The sequence below is a fragment of the Eriocheir sinensis genome, chromosome 66, assembly GCF_024679095.1.
Source record: "Eriocheir sinensis breed Jianghai 21 chromosome 66, ASM2467909v1, whole genome shotgun sequence".
Lineage (NCBI taxonomy): Eukaryota > Metazoa > Arthropoda > Malacostraca > Decapoda > Varunidae > Eriocheir > Eriocheir sinensis.
The window spans coordinates 7,469,269-7,489,268 of NC_066574.1; the positions used below are offsets into that span (position 1 = coordinate 7,469,269).

General features: G+C 41.5%; 1 protein-coding gene across 1 annotated transcript in view; it reads right to left on the reverse strand.

Moving 5' to 3' along the window:
* The window catches only part of LOC126987674 (uncharacterized), a 195,143-nt gene that overhangs the window by 51,984 nt on the left and 123,159 nt on the right, over positions 1–20,000 (reverse strand). Inside the window, exons 13-18 of the mRNA XM_050844800.1 lie at positions 19,335–19,439; positions 18,372–18,601; positions 13,626–13,818; positions 9,483–9,814; positions 8,929–9,156; positions 7,005–7,081 (exon numbers count right to left, since the gene is read on the reverse strand). Of these exons, the coding sequence (XP_050700757.1) occupies positions 7,005–7,081; positions 8,929–9,156; positions 9,483–9,814; positions 13,626–13,818; positions 18,372–18,601; positions 19,335–19,439 (1,165 nt within the window). The remainder of the gene's footprint in view (positions 1–7,004; positions 7,082–8,928; positions 9,157–9,482; positions 9,815–13,625; positions 13,819–18,371; positions 18,602–19,334; positions 19,440–20,000) is intronic.

The following is a 20,000-nucleotide window of genomic DNA, read 5'->3' on the forward strand; positions in this document are numbered from 1 at the left end:
ATAAGCCGAGTAACTACACGGAAATACAGAAAATCACATGACCCAAGATCTAACCCCTGCACTGACCTGGGGATCACTGTTTGTTCACCCCCTAACAGACACCTCTACCTGCCTTTATTCAGTAGGGACACAGTGCAATCCCTCTTCAGGTAATTCCATCAGATCCAGGAAGTGATTGGAAAGGTTAATTAAACACTTTTATTGGACGTACTATACAGCTCATTACGATCTATAAACTCTTCAATTTGCCTAAGTGGGGTATCGCTTTTATCGTTAATAGCAAGGGATTAAGCATGTCAATGAATGCATAAAGCTATTTTTTTTCAGTGCTAACATTGCAGTGAAAACAACAACTTAAAATGGCATTGTAACGAAGTGCCTTTCTGTACGTCTTTTTGTTTGTCTGTCTGTCTATCTGTCTGTTTCTGTATTTCTTGTTTGTCTGTGTTCTTGTTAGTCCGTTTTTGTTTATTTGTCTGTCTGTCTGTCTGTCTGTCTGTCTCTGTCTGTCTCTCTCTCTCTGTCTCTCTCTCTCTCTCTCTCTCTCTCTCTCTCTCTCTCTCTCTCTCTCTCTCTCTCTCTCTCTCTCTCTCTCTCTCTCTCTCTCTCTCTCTCTCTCTCTCTCTCTCTCTCTCTCTCTCTCTCTCTCTCTCTCTCTCTCTCTCTCTCTCTCTCTCTCTCTCTCTCTCCCAGCACCCGTCTGTCTCAATCGTTCACGCACTCCAATCTATCCTGCCACTCCTCAAATAACTTTTCAGGCCTTATTTATAGAGTTTTCATCCCTTTTATTTTTCCACACCGCCCACCTTTTCCAGCGACCTTTATTGCACTCTTTCTGAACTCCTTTCTCGGCTTCTTTTTTTCCTTTTCTATTTTCGTTTTCCTTGTCTTCTTTCCTTCTTTTTATATTCCTATTTTTCTTTCCTCTTATTCCTTTTTTTTTTCTTTTCTTTATTTTTTTTCTGTTGCACTCCTTTCTTTTTTTCCTTCTTTCTTTTTTTTCCTCTTTCTTTTTCTTTTCTTGTTTTTTTTCTGTCATTTCTTCTTTTCTTTCCTTGTTTTTCTTTTTTTCTGTCTTTTCTTCTTTTCTCTCCTTGTTTTTCTTTTCTACTGTCTTTTCTTTTTAATTCATTTCTTTTAAAATCTTTTCTTTCTACACCTCAAACTCTCTTTTTTCTCTAACACTCAAGGGCTGTCTCAATCTCTTCTATCAATATTCATAAACCAATATTTCATTATCGCATTTTTTTCACGGAGGCAAAATTTCAGGCTTCCGTTCTTTTTCCGTTTTGCTTCCGAACTCTTCAATTTTACACACAACTCTCTTTTTTCTTGGTCTTTACGCTCCATTCCGTCCTTCGATGCTGGTTTCTATATCCTACACCCTCGCCTCTCCTCGTCTTTCCTCTCCTCTCCTCGGTAACACAGTATATTCAGTTCAAACACAGCGCGTCGATCCATCACGAGAGGGCCTGAACGCACCACCCTTTCCCCTGCCAGCCACGGTGCCTCCCTTAACCCACTCAGTCCCTTCCTCTCTCTCTTCCTCTCTCCCATCACTCAAGATACTGCCGGGTTTGCCCTCCTCTCTCTCTCTCTCTCTCCTCTCTTCTCTTCTCTTCTCTTCTCTTCTCTTCTCTTCTCTCTTCTCTTCTCTTCTCTTCTCTTCTCTTCTCTTCTCTCTCTCTCACCCCTTTTTTCTCTTCTCTCGGCAGCTTTATCTCAAGTTCATACGGGGTCACTGTTCTGGGTTGTGGCTTTCTTATGTTACGCCTCTGTACTGGGGTTCGAACATCTTCACCCAGGCTTTTTACCTCCAAGCCATGACGCCCTAAACCACACAGCCACCACGCCTCCCCTTGCCGAAAAGACGAGTGCGAGTGCAGAGGAAAGATAGGGAGGAAAGAGAGAATTATATTGGAAAGCGTTCGGACGGGAGAGTCGGAGAGATGAATGGAAGGATGAAAGTGTAAAATTTCAGAACAGATGTGGGGAGGAGGTGGAAATGATTTTACGTAGATTAAGTTGGAAACGGAGACTGACAAAATATGTGTGTGAAGGAAAACAGAAAATAGAAGTTAGCATAGAGGTGACTGTACGATAATTTCTAAGCTGAAAGAAAACATAAATAATAGTTACATAGATAAAACTTAGGAAAAGCATGAAGGAGACAAAGAGAAGACACTGTAAGGAAATACATGCATACATAATAAAAGAAGAAGGAGGAGGAGAAGGAGGAAGAAGAGGATGATGAAGTAAAAGAAAGTTAAGGAAAAAAAACATCAAGGAAGAAGAAAAATACGAAAAAAATGAAAATAAAAAAGGAAAATAAAAGAAGAATGAAAAGAAAAAAAAGATGATGATGATGAAGTAAAAGAAAGTTAAGGAAAAAAATGTCAAGGAAGAAGAAACAGCGAAAAAAAAAAAAATTAAAATAAAAAAATGAAAATAAAAGAAGATCGAAAAGGAAAAAAAAGATGATGATGATGATGGGATGTCGATGCGTAAGGACAAAGAAAATAACAACAACCGGTGGCAGAAACAACTCCAGGTCCAAGGATGACGTACGGAGACAGACAGACAGACAGGTTCGGCTCTGGTGGTTTGGCTCAACTTCGGTTCTAGTGGTGGCGGCGAGGCGTTGTTTTGACGGGGCCCGCAACACAACTTCCATCTCTTCCGAACTTCCGAACACAATAGGTGGCTCTCCCTCTGCACCGCCCTTTTTTCCCCTTTACTTCAGCGAATTGAAAGCCGCGTTAATCAGTCAGAAGGTGAACGAAGGTGTTGCGTGAGGGGGTCTCTTGATAACGAAGAGAGCGAGTCAAACTTTACGTGATGAAAAGTAAATGTAATAGAAGGAAGAGAGAGAGAGAGAGAGAAGCAGGCATGAAAAATTGATTTCTCGAAGTGTGTATATACGAGGGCGGCCAGTGATGGGTTAGGAAGGGCCGTGGGTGCAAAAGGCGATGCTGTTATACTTTCGGCCGTTCGTTAAAGGTTACTGGGAAAGGTGGTGATGGTGACATATTGGAGGTTAGAGGTGAAGGGAGAGGAGGAGGAAAGGGTGGGGTGGGGGGGGGGCGTGAACACAAGGTAAATGTTGCTGAAAGGGATGAGTCATGAGGAAGAGAAGGAGGAGGAGGAGGAGGAGGAGGAGGAGGAAGAGGATGACGAAGAAGTAAAGAGTCAAGAGGAAGAGAAGGAAGAGGAGGAAGAAGAGGATGGCGGAGAAGTAAAAGAATGTTAAGGAAAAAATATCAAGGAAGAAGAAAAAACGAAAAAAATGTAAAGAAAAGAGAAAAAATAAAAGAAAAAAAATGAAATAAAAGAACGAAAAGAAAAAACAAAAAAGGAAAGAAAAAAGAAAAGCAAAGAGAAAAACTGAAAAACAAAAACAAACAAGAAGAAGAAGAAGAAGAAGAAGAAGAAGAAGAAGAAGAAGAAGAAAAATAAAAACGAAGAAGAAGAAGAAGAAGAAGAAGAAGAAAAAAGAAAAAGAAAAAGAAGAAGAAGAAGAAGAAGAAGAAGAAGAAGAAAAAGAAGAAGAAGAAGAAGAAGCAGAAAAAGAAGAAGAAGAAGAAGAAAAAGAAGAAGAAGAAGAAGCAGAAAAAGAAGAAGAAGAAGAAGAAAAGGAAGAAGAAGAAGAAGAAGAAGAAACAACAACAGCTAAACTCCTTCCCAGTGAAGCGAAGAGTGTCAGCCAAATATCAACCAAGTTAAATTAGTTTGCCCACATGATCAATAGCCAATCATTTTTCCACTACTTTTCACTCGGTAACCTTCCCCCTTTCGCTCCCTTTGTTTACACGCCCACCGCCTACCTGAGAATGGTTATGCAAAGGTTACTAAGCCGTTCTCTTGAGGGGCTATAACACTGGGCAAATTTTCCGTGGATCTTCAGTCAAACCTCAATTTCCGCTGGCGTGGTTCTCATATTTCCGTGGTTTTCTGACGTGTCCACGATCTTCCAAAGCTACGGTAGATTTCACCAGAGGAAGACGGTATTACTCACCATCATCATCAGCAGGAATAACAAGAAACATATGAGAACCACGCCAGCGGAAATCGTGGTTTGACTGAAGATCCACGGAAAATTTGCCCAGTGTAATAGCCCCCTTAGTTTCCCGCCCACAACTCTATATGACAGCGGTTCTTTAAAGGCTCGTACTCTAAGATATTTTCGGCTTTTTCAACAGATATTTTCAAAGGTCACAAAGGAGATGAGTCGGTTTGCCATGAGAGTTTTTCATATACACGGCGCAGAGGCCAAGTCAAACCATCACTAGGCTCGTAAAGCTACTCATGGAAATACTAACACGACCTCTACGAAAGCCTTATTACGTAATAGACTGCTCTTTCGGCCACCTCTTCGGATTCTTTATAGGGGCAGCGAGTAGCGGGCTTTTTTTATTGTTGTTTCCTTTTTTTTGTGACCTTGTGCTGTCTCCTTTGCTGTAAAAAAAAATGTGGGTGTGTCAAGCCTGAGATGTGTGAGATTATAGGCCTTTTCTTGGTGGCGAAATGGTTAGATAGACGAATTGTAGAGAGTGATAGGGTCAGTGTCCGTAATGAAAGTGACTGTTTTTAAATGGCTATATAAATGGTTGAAACAAAGAGCGGAGGCATCGTTAGTAAATGATGATGTTTCTATCGATGCTATAAATGATAATGGCGAGGAAAAAGGGTTAAATATGAGAAGAATGGCGAGTGATGGCGGCAATGTCCTTGAACCTTGAACCTTGGTGGTGGTGGTGGTGATTCCGTTCTTAGTAGTGAAATAAGCGTTACAGCGGTGTTGGAAATGGTTACACAGAGAGACAGATAATGGTGGGCGATGGACGTAATGGCAGTAATGGTTTTGGCGGTGACAGCGATGGAGGAGGAAGGTAAAGAGGGCGTGCTGGGGAAAGGTGAACGCTCTCAGGTGTGCTATGGGGGGTGGGGGGGAAGGAGGGCGACAGGTACGTTCAGTGAGACAGGTAATATTGGTTAATGAAAAGTACGGAAAAAAAAGAAAAGAAATCTGTATTAGTAGATGAGTTTGTGAAGGGGAAGAAGGATGAGGATGAGGAGGAACAGGAGGAGTAGGAGGAGATAGGTGGAGGGTGTGAAGGGGAAGGAGGAGGAGGAGAAGGATGAGGATGAGGATGAGGAGGAAGAGGAGGAGAAGATAGGTGAAGGGTGTGTCCGATTACTGTGTTTACTCTTAGGCGTCGAGGGTGTGGCGGGAATGATGATAAAGTTAATGGGGATAAATAATGATGGTGACGATGATGGTGGTGGTGATGGTGGTGGTGATTGGAAGTGTTACCCTAAGACGAATACTCTGAATTGGAAAGTACAGTTAAAAAATAATAAAAAAATAAGAAAAAAATAAAAGAAATAAATATAAATAAACAGAATAAGTAAAGTGAAATAAATAAAATAAATAATCAAATAAAAATAAATAGAAATAAAGACAAGTATTGACGAAAACAAAACAAAACAATACGTATAATATCCATAATAAAAACACACAAAAAAGGAAGGTGGTGACGATCTGGCAGAGAAGAGTGGTCGTGGTGATGACGATAGTGATGAGATAAGAAGTGATGAGATAAAAAGTGATGAGATAAGAAGTGATGAGATAAAAAGTGATGAAATAAAAAGTGATGAGATAAAAAGTGATGAGATAAGAAGTGATGAGATAAAAAGTGATGAGATAAGAAGTGATGAGATAAAAAGTGATGAGATAAGAAGTGATGAGATAAAAAGTGATGAAATAAAAAGTGATGAGATAAAAAGTGATGAAATAAAAAGTGATGAGATAAAAAGTGATAAGATAAAAAGTGATGAGATAAAAAGTGATGAGATAAAAAGTGATGAGATAAAAAGTGATGAGATAAAAAGTGATGAAATAAAAAGTGATGAAATAAAAAGTGATGAGATAAAAAGTGATGAAATAAAAAGTGATGAAATAAAAAGTGATGAAATAAAATGTGATGAGATAAAAAGTGATGAGATAAAAAGTGATGAAATAAAAAGTGATGAGATAAAAAGTGATGAGATAAAAAGTGATGAGATAAAAAGTGATGAGATAAAAAGTGATGAGATAAAAAGTGATGAAATAAAAAGTGATGAGATAAAAAGTGATGAAATAAAAAGTGATGAGATAAAAAGTGATGAAATAAAAAGTGATGATATAAAAAGTGATGAGATAAAAAGTGATGAAATAAAAAGTGATGAAATAAAAAGTGATGAAATAAAAAGTGATGAGATAAAAAGTGATGAGATAAAAAGTGATGAAATAAAAAGTGATGAGATAAAAAGTGATGAAATAAAAAGTGATGAAATAAAAAGTGATGAAATAAAAAGTGATGAGATAAAAAGTGATGAGATAAAAAGTGATGAGATAAAAAGTGATGAGATAAAAAGTGATGAGATAAAAAGTGATGAAATAAAAAGTGATGAAATAAAAAGTGATGATACATAGCGTAGTGGTCATGACAGACGAGACACCTCAAGACAAATGGTGATGATGGAGGTGATGACAGCAGAGGGAAAAATAAAAGTGGTGATGATGATGAACGATATGGTACTTAAACTTGTGATGATATGAAGGTAAAAGGGACATCCAAACAAGTAGTGATGATGGTGATGATGGTGATGATGGCGGTGATGACAGCAGAGACAAAAATAAAAGTGATGATGAACGATATGGTACTTAAACTTGTGATGATATGAAGGTGAAAGGGACATCCAAACAAGTGGTGATGTGGTGATGATGGTGATGATGGCGGTGATGACAGCAGAGACAAAACAATAACAAGAAAAAAACAGTAACAAGTCTTGGTGGTGATGATGACAGTAGATGAAAACGGTGGTGAAGATACAGACGTAGTGATGATAAGACACAACAGAGACACCAATAACAAGTCTTAGTGGTGATGGTAGTGATGACAGTAGCCGTAAAAGTTAATAACAGTGGTGATGACGCTAATGAGGCAGGTGACGTGTCTTACCTGAAGGTGAAGGCTCGCGCGTGGGCTGACGAGGGGACTGTCTCGCTGATGAGGCAGGAGTCAGAGAGCAGGAGAGACTACGGGAGCAGCAACGAGAGGGGAGAGAGGAGTGACGAAGAGAGAGTGTTATCGGAAGGAAGAGAGAGAGAGAGAGAGGAGGAGAGAGAGAGAGACAGAGGAGAGCAGAGAGAGAGAGAGAGAGAGAGAGAGAGAGAGAGAGAGAGAGAGAGAGAGAGAGAGAGAGAGAGAGTGGAGAGAGAGAGAGAGAGAGAGAGAGAGAGAGAGAGAGAGAGAGAGAGAGAGAGAGAGAGAGAGAGAGAGAGAGAGAGAGAGAGAGAGAGAGAGAGAGAGAGAGAGAGAGAGAGAGAGAGAGAGAGAGAGAGAGAGAGAGAGAGAGAGAGAGAGAGAGAGAGAGCGGTGCAGGAAAAGTGAGAAAGAAAGAAAAAGATAACATGCTTGAATGAAAACGAATAGAATGAATGTATAAATAAAGAGTCTATAGGCATATTCAATTTGAGGGGTGCATATTTATCATCCTTGTGTGTGTGTGTGTGGGGGGGTGAATGTGCGGGAGGGGGGGGAGGGGGGGAGGTGAATGTGCGGGGGGGGGAGCGCAGCGCGGGAATGCGGTGTGGTGCCGAGCCATAGAACAGGAGAGTCTGGCCGGCTTAATCACGCAACTCACAGGTCATTTTTGGTGCAAGATTATGTTTGGCTTTCCTATTTTATTTATATTTACAAGTACTTTTTTTTGTGTGTGTGCTTGTGTTGGCTTGAGGGTGGTTAGTTTGGTTGCGATTTAGGCGCTACGTTGTTACCAAATGAACCGCGTGAAAGTCCAATAGGTGACGATACAAGAGTGTTTTTTTGGGCTCTTGGTACTTCGAGGTCCTGACGATACGTACAGCATAAGGTATAAGGACACCTCTTCTCACGTAATTGACAGCTCTTTCGGCCACCTCTTCGGATTCTTTACAGGAGCAGCGAGTAGCGGGCTTTTTTTATTGTTATTTCCTTATTTTTGTGCCCTTGTGCTGTCTCCTTTGCTGTAAAAAAAAAAAAAAAAAAAACCCTCTATTGTATCAGTATAGGTTCGAGTTTTGTGCTGTTTTTTTCGTAACAACATGAAACCTCTTTTTTCTTTACAGTAGAGGAAACAGTTCAAGGGTAAAAAAAAGGAAACAATAATGAAATAAAAAGCCCGCTACTCACTGCTCCTGCAAAAGAGTTGATGAGTGGGCGAAAGATAGGTCAGTTTCGGGTGGAGAGGTGTTCTGATACCTTCCTCTTTTTTTTTCTTTTTTTTACAACAAAGGAGACAGCTGAAGGGTAAATAAAAGGAAACAACAATAAAAAAAAAGCCCGCTACTCAGTGTTCCTGGAAGAGTCGAGGAGTGGGCGAAAGATAGGTCAATTTCGGGTGGAGAGGTGTTCTGATACCTTCCTCTTTTTTTTCTTTTTTTTTTACAACAAAGGAGACAGCTGAAGGATAAATAAAAGGAAACAACAATAAAAAAAAAGCCCGCTACTCAGTGTTCCTGGAAGAGTCGAGGAGTGGCAGAAAGATAGGTCAGTTTCGGGTGGAGAGGCGTCCTGATACCTTCCTCTTAACCCATTGACCGCGGATTTCCTACAAGAAGACCTCACCAAGCTACAGGAATGGATCAAAAAGTGGCTGCTACAATTCAATGAAGAAAAATGTAGTCTTGCACCTTGGGAGGGGATATCCAGCACACCAATACCACATGGGAAACACTCCACTATCCACCACAGAGGCAGAGAAAGACCTGGGACTATATGTTACCAGGCTACCAGTGAAAGCCAAATTCGTTTCAATCGCAGCGGATGGGTTAAAAGAGTTCAAGTCGTAGGGAGGAGAAAACACAGATGAAGGAAGATTTGTTGCCTAAAATCTCCAATCCTATGTATGGTATGGCGTGGCGTGGGGCAAACCATACGTACCCTGGTGGGGCTTGATGTACCACACGGTCCCGCCGGTGTACGAGACCTTCCACGAGCAGAATCCACGGTCGAATGAACACGAGGCGCCTCCAGAACACCGACCAGCCTCCAGCCTCGCCGCCTGCACTGCCACGCCCCCGCCCGCTCCTCCGTCGCCAGCCCTGCTCACGCCGACCGCCCGCAGAACGAGCTAGGGGGTGAAGGGTGGTGAAGTAGCGGTGATGGTAACAGTAGTAGTAGTAGTAGTAGAAGTAGAAGTAGTAGTAGTAGTAGTAGTAGTAGTAGTAGTAGTAGTAGTAGTAGTAGTTGGTGTTATTCCTGTTGTTAGCATAAGTAGTAGTAGTAATCGCAGTGGTAGCAACCTTACTATTTTATAATGCTATTCATATCAAGAAAACGAAAAAAAAAAAGACATGAACGAATCAAACAAGGCATATCATAGTAAAGTAAATGAACAGGAAGCACAGTGAACAAGGAAGAGTATTGTTAAGAACATCAATACTCTCTGTCACTCACCTGGTACTGACTAGGGAGCACCTGGGGCAAGTTAACGAGGGCCTGGAGCACACCTGGACTCTCGACGCGGCCCTGGCTCCACAGCACCTCCTCCTCCTGCGCTCCCTCGGCCCCGGCAGCAGACAGGCGACGCAGGACAACCCGGAGCTCAGTGTTGCCGGAGAACATGCGGTACAGGAGGTTGAGGCACGTTGCTCCTCCCTTCCCCTCCTCCCCCTCCTTCTCCTGCTCCTCCTTCTGCCGCAGTTCACCCCGAGGTACCACAGGGGAGGTAAGGTCGGCCCACTGCTGCTCACCGTCCGCGCTGCCACCGTGGACCACAGCTTCAACCCCTGTGTGAATTTGTTTGTTAGTTAGTTAGTTTGTTTGTTAGGTAGTTAGTAAGTCAGTTAGTCTGCTTGTGTTGGTGTTTGTGTGTGTGTGTGTGTGTGTGTGTGTGTGTGTGTGTGAGAGAGAGAGAGAGAGAGAGAGAGAGAGAGAGAGAGAGAGAGAGAGAGAGAGAGAGAGAGAGAGAGAGAGAGAGAGAGTGTGTGTGTGTGAGAGAGAGAGACCATCTACATCAGAGTTAATTTATATGCTAATGAGAGTGATTATAGTTATTACAAAAAGGAAAGATAGGGACAAAAAATGCTAATAATGTAATGAAAATAATAAAAAAATAATTAATAACATACCTGAGAACACCTGCCTCCTTCAACCTCTCTCCTTTTTCCTTTTTTTTATTTTCCTTTCCTCATTTTATTTTCCTTTATTTTCAAACCGCTCTTTTCTTTTGTCTTTTTTCCCATTGTTTTCCTTTCTTCTTTTAATTCCTTCTCTCCTTTCCTTTCCCTTTATTTTCAAACCGCTCTTTTCTTTTGTCTTTTTTCCCATTGTTTTTCCTTCTTCTGTTCCTTCCTTTCTTCCTTTCCTCTCCCTTTATTTTCAAACCGCTCTTTTCTTTTGTCTTTTTTCCATTGTTTTCCTTTCTTCTGTTCCTTCCTTTCCTCCTTTCCTTTCTCTTTATTTTCAAACCGCTCTTTTCTTCTGTCTTTTTCCCCATTGTTTCCCTTCTTCTGTTCCTTCCTTTCCTCATTTCCTTTCCCTTTATTTTCAAACCGCTCTTTTCTTTTGTCTTTTTTCCATTGTTTTTCCTTCTTCTGTTCCTTTTCTCCTTTCATTTTCCTTTATTTTCAAACCGCTCTTTTCTTTTGTCTTTTTTCCCATTGTTTTCCTTTCTTCTGTTCCTTCCTTTCCTCATTTCCTTTCCCTTTATTTTCAAACCGCTCTTTTCTTTTGTCTTTTTTCCCATTGTTTTCCTTTCTTCTGTTCCTTCCTTTCCTCATTTCCTTTCCCTTTATTTCCAAACCGTTCTTTTTTTGTTTTTTCCCCATTGTTTTCTTTTCTTCTGTTCCTTCCTTTCCTCCTTTCCTTTCCCTTTATTTCCAAACCATTCTTTTTTTGTTTTTTCCCCATTGTTTTCTTTTCTTCTGTTCCTTCCTTTCCTCATTTCCTTTCCTTTTCTTTATTTTCAAACCGCTCTTTTCTTTTGTCTTTTTCCCCATTGTTTTCCCTTCTTCTGTTCCTTCCTTTCCTCATTTCCTTTCTCTTTATTTTCAAACCGCTCTTTTCTTTTGTCTTTTTTCCCATTGTTTTTCCTTCTTCTGTTCCTTCCTTTCCTCCTTTCCTTTCCCTTTATTTTCAAACCGCTCTTTTCTTTTGTCTTTTTCCCCATTGTTTTCCTTTCTTCTGTTCCTTTCCTCCTTTCCTCTCCCTTTATTTTCAAACCGCTCCTTTCTTTTGTCTTTTTCCCCATTGTTTTCCTTTCTTCTGTTCCTTTCCTCCTTTCCTTTCCCTTTATTTTCAAACCGCTCTTTTCTTGTCTTTTTCCCATTGTTTTTCCTTCTTCTGTTCCTTCCTTTCCTCATTTCCTTTCCCTTTATTTTCAAACCGCTCTTTTCTTTTGTCTTTTTTCCATTGTTTTCCTTCTTCTGTTCCTTCCTTTCCTCATTTCCTTTCTCTTTATTTTCAAACCGCTCTTTTCTTTTGTCTTTTTTCCATTGTTTTTCCTTCTTCTGTTCCTTTCCTCCTTTCCTTTCCCTTTATTTTCAAACCGCTCTTTTCTTTTGTCTTTTTTCCCATTGTTTTTCCTTCTTCTGTTCCTTCCTTTCCTCATTTCCTTTCCCTTTATTTTCAAACCGCTCTTTTTTTGACTTTTTCCCATTGTTTTCCCTTCTTCTGTTCCTTCCTTTCCTCCTTTCCTCTCCCTTTATTTTCAAACCGCTCTTTTTTTGTCTTTTTCCCCATTGTTTTCCCTTCTTCTGCTCCTTCCTTTCCTCCTTTCCTCTCCCTTTATTTTCAAACCGCTCTTTTTTTGTTTTTTTTCCCCATTGTTTTCCTTTCTTCTGTTCCTTCCTTTCCTCCTTTCCTTTCCCTTTATTTTCAAACCGCTCTTTTCTTTTGTCTTTTTTCCATTGTTTTCCCTTCTTCTGTTCCTTCCTTTCCTCCTTTCCTTTCCCTTTATTTTCAAACCGCTCTTTTTTTGTCTTTTTCCCCATTGTTTTCCTTCTTCTGTTCCTTCCTTTCCTCCTTTCCTTTCCCTTTATTTTCAAACCGCTCTTTTTTTGTCTTTTTCCCCATTGTTTTCCTTCTTCTGTTCCTTCCTTTCCTCCTTTCCTTTCCCTTTATTTTCAAACCGCTCTTTTTTTGTCTTTTTCCCCATTGTTTTCCCTTCTTCTGTTCCTTCCTTTCCTCATTTCCTTTCCCTTTATTTTCAAACCGCTCTTTTCTTGCTTTTTTTCCCATTGTTTTTCTTTCTTATGTTATTTCTTCCACTCCCTCCTTCTTCCCTTCATTTTTTTATCCTTTTCAACTATATTTTAGGAGCAGTAAGTAGCGGGCTTTTTTTTTTCATTATTTTTTTTTTTACGCCCTTGCACTGTCGCCTTGTGAAAAAAAAAAAAAAAAAAAAAAAAAAATCCTACCTTCAGTCACTTCCTCCCTTCCCCTCTCCTTCTTCCTCCATCCATTCCCTCTCTTTTCCTTCTATTTGTTACTGCTTCCCCTTCAGTCCTTCTTCCTGCCTTCCTTCGTTCTTAAGTTCTGCCTTTGCTATGTATGTTATTTTCTGTTCATAACCTCATTCTCCTCTTTTCAGCATCCTTCCTCAATCTGTCTTTCTTCATCACCGTCTCTCCTCCTCCTCCTCCTCCTCTTCCTCCTCCTCCTCGTTCTTATGCTTCTCCATTTCTTGCGTTTTTATCTACGTTTTTTCTACCTGCTTCTTTTTTTTCCTCAGATCACATCCATCTTCAAAAGTTTCCCCCTCATACTTTTTTTTTTTTTCATATATCAACCTTCTCTCTCTCTGTCTCTGTCTCTGTCTCTCTCCATTCATCTCTCTGTGATATCAAACCATTTATCTCTTATCTTCGTCCTCCTTCATCTCTTCATTTATATATTTCTCCTTCTACATCTCATTACTCTGTTTAACCAGCTTCTCATCTCTTTTCTCACCTCTAAGTCCTTTTTGTCACGTCATCTCTCCCTTTTGGCCTTGCATTCCTCTATAAACTCTATATTCTTCTTCCCTTCACTATCTCATCCATTTTCATTCATTCTTTCCTTCACTATTTCATCCACATCATAATCCAGTTAGCTTCCAGAACATGTGACTGATATGGATGTTGATTTTGGTTTGTACAAGTTAATTCTCCATCCTTAATTGTTTCCTCTAGTGTCTTACATATATACGTTTCCTCTGTTAATCTCTACCTCCTCCTCCCATCTTGCCATTCCTTCCTTCTTTCCTGCTTCTCAATGTTTGCTCCTCTTTTCCGCTTTCCTTCTCATAATATGTCATCGCCTCTTCTCTTCTCCTCTCTTCCTCCCTCCATCCCTTCATCTGCACAATTCCATATGATCTTCCCTAATCTTTTCAATCCTATCTATATACCAAAGCCACGTACTCCCCCTCTCCTTCCTATTTTCTCCACCACCACCACCTCCTTCTCCTCCTTCTCTTCCCCCTCTCCTTCTATATTATCTTTTCTTTTCTCTCACAATTTCATCTATCCTTCTTCTTTCCCCTCTTATCTATATCAAAGCCTTTCTTCTTTCTACCCTCCTACTTTTCCTCTACCTCCTCCTCCTCCTCCTCCTTACCGTGTTCAGTCACCAGCCAGTTGGTGTGGTCTGTGTGTGTGTTGGTCCATCCGCAGAGGTCCTTCGTGAAGTTACAGCTGGTGGCCCGCAGATGGTCCAGATCCCGCCCGCACTGCCGCCCGCGCCCCACCCACACGCCGCCCACGCCCGCACGGTAGTCAGGGCCGTAGCCACGCTCGTACCTCATCAGCACCTACGGGGAGGATAGGTAAAGGTGTGTGGGACTGATTAGTGAGATGGGGACAGGTGGTGGAATAGAGAAAGTAGGAGGAGGAAAAGGAAAAGGAGATGAAGATGACGACTATGATGAAGGGAAGAAAATGATGCCGTAGATAATGAAGAAGAAGAATTAGAAGATGATGATGATGATGATAAAAAAAGATGAAGAAGAAACAGAAAATGAGGAAGATAAAGAAAAGGAAGAGAAAGCAGAAATAACACGAATGAGAGAAAAGAACAACAAAAGCGAGATGAAGAAAATACGCTGAGCTCTAAAAAAAAAAAAAAGCGAGGAAAAAAGAAAAAAACACAGAGAAAAAGGAAAAAGAAAAGAAAAAAGAAAAACACACAGGAATCATATTTTTTGGTTCTCCTCATCGACAAAGCTAAACAGAAAGCCTTAGCACATAACATAAGCTTCCTTTACGCACGGCATCTACGGTAAAATAAAGATGAAAAAAAAAATACATAGTTGCTCTGAACGTCTATAGAGTAATTGATTCTCCCTCTTTGCCTTTGATGTGTAAGACCCTCCAAGCGTGTGTCATTCACGTGTTCAGATCCTCCTTCGCTTCTCTGAGGGACATCAAATGCTTCTTGACGATAACATGACGGAAGAAAAATATGACTGAGAAAAGAGAGAAAGGTTGGAAAAAGAGATAAGATTGGACTGATATAGAGGGGAGAGAAGTAAAAAAGACTACGAATTAAGAGATGAATGGAATGGACAGGCAAATAGATAGGAAGATAGACAGATGGACAGATAGACAGAGAGATAGACAGAGAGATAGACAGATAGATAGATAGATAGACAGAGGTATATAGATAGACAGATAGATAGATTGATAGAAAAACAAGGTAAAATAGGCAGAGGATAAGCAGATAAATGAAATAGACAGACAGATGAATATAGATAGATAGAGATAGACAGATAGATAGATAGAGATAGGTAGGCAGGTAGATAGATAGATAAGCAGATAGATAGAACAAAAGCTAAAAATCAATTAATATCTGAAAAAAAATGAGTGGAACAGAAAAAAAAAAAAAAAAACAGAAACAAGACTCGCAATGATGTGACATATAAAAATAATGACAAAGGATGAACAGATGAAGAAAGGAGGAGGAGAAATGGCAAATAATATCCGGATAGGGGTGAGGAAGCTTGCCAGAGGATAGAAGGGAATGGTCGGGCAAGTTTAGCAAGAGATATTAAGGAAGGGATGAGGCAGCTTGACAGAGGACAAAACAGTAGCGAAGAACTTTTACGGACATAACAGAAAAGGAAAGATTGACAGGTAACAGGACTGAAGGAGTGAAAGTTAGACGTGGGATGGAAGGAAAGGGATGGAATAGAACAGGCGTGGGAGGGTAAAAGATCGAAACGAGGTTGGTTGACGCGAGGGTTGACGGCAGGAAAGTAGACAAGCTCATAAACAAGCCTACGAGGAAGGTAAGTACTGAGCTGTTATTTCCGGCAGGTACACAGGTAGGAGGAAGGTGAACAAAATAGCGTCACTTTTACGTTAATTAGGGCTTGGACAGGTAGGCGGAAGGTGAGCTGAATCGTCTCACTTCTTATTAATGTGCGTGTGTATGTGTGTGTGTGGCTCCTGTGGGCGTTAAAAAAAATGCTGTAAGGTGGTGTGTGTAGAGACGCTACTGTTTTAATTAAGGAAAACGGCGCAGAGAAAGGTTATACACTGATACGGACAGGGAGCGTTCCATAAGAGGCTTCGGTGACATCAGTAGGCGTATGGAGGGAAAGATATTAACCAGCTTCTTGACGGCATGAAATAGAAAGCGGGTACAAGAGCTCTCACTCTGTATAAAAAAGAATGGTGCGTTTTCATAGTGAAGTTACTCTGCCTTTCTCTCTCTCTCTCTCTCTCTCTCTCTCTCTCTCTCTCTCTCTCTCTCGTTCTACTAACAGTCAAAGATCCTCGACCATTCCTTAGTATTTTACGGGAAAGTTACGGAACAGAATACGAGCAAGGAATGAATACACAACTTGGTATCCGATCTTTTTTTCCGTCTTCCTCCGAGTTCCGAACCCCCTCCAGTCCTATAGCGATCTTTTCAGGAGAGTTACATAAAAAGACCCGTATGACTAAAGATGTACACGGCTTTCATAACAGCTTTCTTCCTTCCTCGTTTTTCTTTTCTCCCTCCTTGTACTGAGAGCCTTTGTGATTCCCCGTTCCCATTCTCTTTTTTCCAGTTCAGGTTCTACAGTTTTCTCCGCCTCTTTTGCTTATGATTGTCCTTTTGAAATGCTCTCCTTTCTCTATCACCCACCGTTCCAGTAAGTCATCGGATGAGAGTTACAGAGCATGCAAGAATGTGATACAAGCAAAAGTTGGAAAGTTTCGTTTAGTCGGCGCAGCATCTGTGGTCATATGCCGGAGAGAGACAGGAGGGGAAGGAATTATAGGAGAAGGGAACAGACCCCCGATTAATGAAGGTGATATACAAGACTTTCACGGCAATCTTTCTCCCACTCTTGCTGTTCTCTCTCTCTGGTAAGTATTATAAGACACCCTCGCTTCTCACATCAGCCATTTCTAAAGGTCAAAGAGGGGGTCAGTCGGGTTCCAATGAGTGTTTCTTCAGGTTCATGGTACAGAAGAAGGGTCAAACTACCACCAGGGTCATGAAACTACTCCTGGAAATGCCCACAACTCCTACGAAAGCCTTGTCAAATATGTGATTTAGGGCGGCGAAATGTCTTATAATTCTCTCCGTTGTGATCACCCAGGCAGGCAACAGGTCCAGCCCTTTCTTCCGGGATTCCGCTAAAATCTCTTAAGTTGCAAGTCATGAAGCAAGTTCCCATGATGCACAAAATCACGTCCGCTTCGTTCTGTGTTCCTACCGGTTGATCCTCGCTGTTTTACCCCTCTTATGAGAGTTGCCCTGCACCCTCCCTCCTACTGGTGGTGGTGGGGGGTGATATTGGTGGTGTTTTTGGTGTAGGTCGGGGTGAGGGAGAGGAAGAGGACGATGACGAGGAGGAGAAGGAGGAGGATGAGGACGAGGGGAAAGATAAAAAAATGGAAAATATCAATAACAAGGACAAGAAGTAGAAGAACTGGGGTGATATTGGTGGTCCTGTTGATGTAGGTCGGGGTGAGGGAGAGGAAGAGGACGATGACGAGGAGGAGAAGGAGGAGGATGAGGACGAGGGGAAAGATAAAAAAATGGAAAATATCAATAACAAGGACAAGAAGTAGAAGAACTGGGGTGATATTGGTGGTCCTGTTGATGTAGGTCGTGGTGAGGGAGAGGAAGAGGACGATGACGAGGAGGAGAAGGAGGAGGATGAGGACGAGGGGAAAGATTAAAAAAAGGAAAATATCAATAACAAGAACAAGAAGTAGAAGAACTGGGGGTGATATTGGTGGAGCTTTTGGTGAAGGTCGTGGTGAGGGAGAGGAAGAGGACGATGACGAGGAGGAGCAGGAGGAGGATGAGGACGAGGGGAAATATAATAAAGAAAATAACAAGAAAAAGAAGTAGAAGAACAAGACAATAAAAGCAATAACAAGAAGTAAACGGAGGACGAAAAGAAAGAAAAAAAACGAATCATAGTAAAACACAAAGAAGGAAAAATAAGAGGCAGGAAAGGATGAAAATAAAAGATGAAAGGACGAAGAAAAGATGGATTTACTCAGCCATTTCATCATCTACTTGTCTCTTCAGCCCGACAGCCATCCGTTTCCGCCGAGATCTCACCTGCTAGGCGACTAATTACACGTCTACACACCTGTTCCCGAGACGAGGTAATGGTGCTCTTCATTCTGCTTATAGACGTGTGGAAGGAGCTCTTTGTTATCTACCTTTTCCTACCTTCCTGAATACGTCTACCCGGCTCAATATAACCCACGACATATTTTCATCCCGTTATCAAGGAGTGGTTTCAGAGCAGCTTGTCGTTCACTTTGTCATTTCCTAATATTTCTACCCCACACTCATTCACCACGTATTAAGCGCTGGTTTTAGAGTATCTCGTAATGCGCTTTGACATACCTTCCTAAATACTTCTACCCCCATCACTATAACCCACGACATATTTCCATCACGTTTACTAAGTAGTGGTTTTGAAGTGTCCTGTAGTTCATTTTGTAACAGGTAACAGAGAACCACCTGGCAGAGAGGAGTCTTAGTCCCCTGAATCGATTCTTTTACATTTCCGTGACAATTTTATCCGGTCTATCTTTTCACTTTCATTATCTTTTTGGATGTCTTTACACTTTCGATTATTCATAGTCGTACTTTTCACTCCAATTCTTGTTTCAGTTTTCTTTCTCTTATTTTCTGGGAGTCGTTGTTACGTATTGAATATTTTTGGCTCCTACTTGGTTTTTTAGTGTGTGTGTGTGTGTGTGTGTGTGTGTGTGTGTGTGTGTGTGTGTGTGTGTGTGTGTGTGTATGAATAAGCCAAATTAGGTCATTGTACATGGACAGCATTAACCTATAAATCCCTTCACCCCTTAACTCACACACACACATACACACGCACGCACTTACCCTGAAGGTGGCGGTGTCAGGGACGGTGAAATTGACGGCGGCGGTGAGGGATCGGTTGCCGTGGGGCCCGTAGACATAGGCGAGGGGCGAGGGGCTGAGGACTTCGCGTTGGTCACTGTCCTTCTGCACCAGCCACGCCGACAGGAGGAAGGTATCGGGGCCCTCCATCAGGTAGTCAAACTTCAGGCACACGTGTTCAAGGTCATCGTCGGTGGTGGTGCTGGGAGTGCCTGAAGGAGTAGAGGAAGGGTTGAAAGGATATATCATGATGATGGTGATGATGATGATAGTGGTGATGGTGGTGATGTTCGACTCCGCTGTTTAGTTTGTCCGACGGAGAAGAGGATGGGGTGATGGTGTGAGAGGAGGAGGAGGAGCTGGGATAATTGAGGAGGTGGGAAGGAGGAGGAGGAGGAGGAGGAGGACAAGGAAACGATGAGATAATTGGAGGAAAGTGAGTAGGAGGAAGAGGAGGACCAAGAGGAAGATAATGATGATGATGATGATGAGGAGGAGGAAGAGGAGGAGGACAAGGAAACGATGAGATAAGAGGAGCAGAGTAGGAGGAAAAGGAGGACCAAGAGGAAGATAATAATGATAATGATGATGATGATGATGATGATTAAGAAGAGGAGGAAAAGGCAGGTAGATAAGTGTAGGTGATGCATAGTAGGTTTATATAATCACAACAAACTAATTATATAAAAAAAAAAATACGAGTGTCACGATAATGCTTAAGTAGGCTGACATGAGAACAATATGGCGAGGCTTGACGTCAGCTGTGTTTTTATTATTATTATTTTATTGTTGTTTTTTCTTCCTTTTGCAGTTAACTTTGTTCCTCCATATAATCGCATTCGTGTCTACGTCATGCGTTAGTGCAAATATTTTTTTCGTGTCTCTCTAATCGTTGGTCAACATTATTACGTGTGTGTGTGTGTGTGTGTGTGTGTGTGAGCCTACCAGCGAGCGGCGTGACCCAAGGGGAGACCAGGATGGCTCTGTACCCTCGTGGCAGCTGGAGTCCTGCGGGGGAGTTCTCAGTCACTACCATCATGCCCTGGGAAGCTGTGGGGGAGAAGAAAACAATAATAATAATAATGATACTACTACTACTACTACTACTACTACTACTACTACTACTACTACTAACACTAAAAGAGGAGAAAAAAGACAAAGCACTAGACGATAAGAAAGAAAACAACAGGAACAGCGATGACAAAGACCAGAGCCAAAAATAAGACCAGAGGAAGATAAGATGGACCAGAAAGGAGGAGAGAAGAAGAAAAGGAGCCGGCTCATTCGCGTAAGAGGCACATAGGTTGGTATTATGACACTCGCTTCTCACATCAGCTATTTCTAAAGGTCAAAGAGGGGGTCAGTCGGGTTCTAATGAGTGTTTCTTCAGGTTCATGGTACAGAAGAAGACTCACACTACCACCAGGGTCATAAAACTACTCCTGGAAATGCCCACAACTCCTACGAAAGCCTTGTCAAATATGTGTTCTTGGGCTGCGATTTGTCTTGTAATACGACCCAAACTCTCACAAACTTTCACACGCACACTAAATGATAACCTGTAATTAACACACGAGGGAAGATTAAACCCGTGGGGGAGAGTTTCCTAAT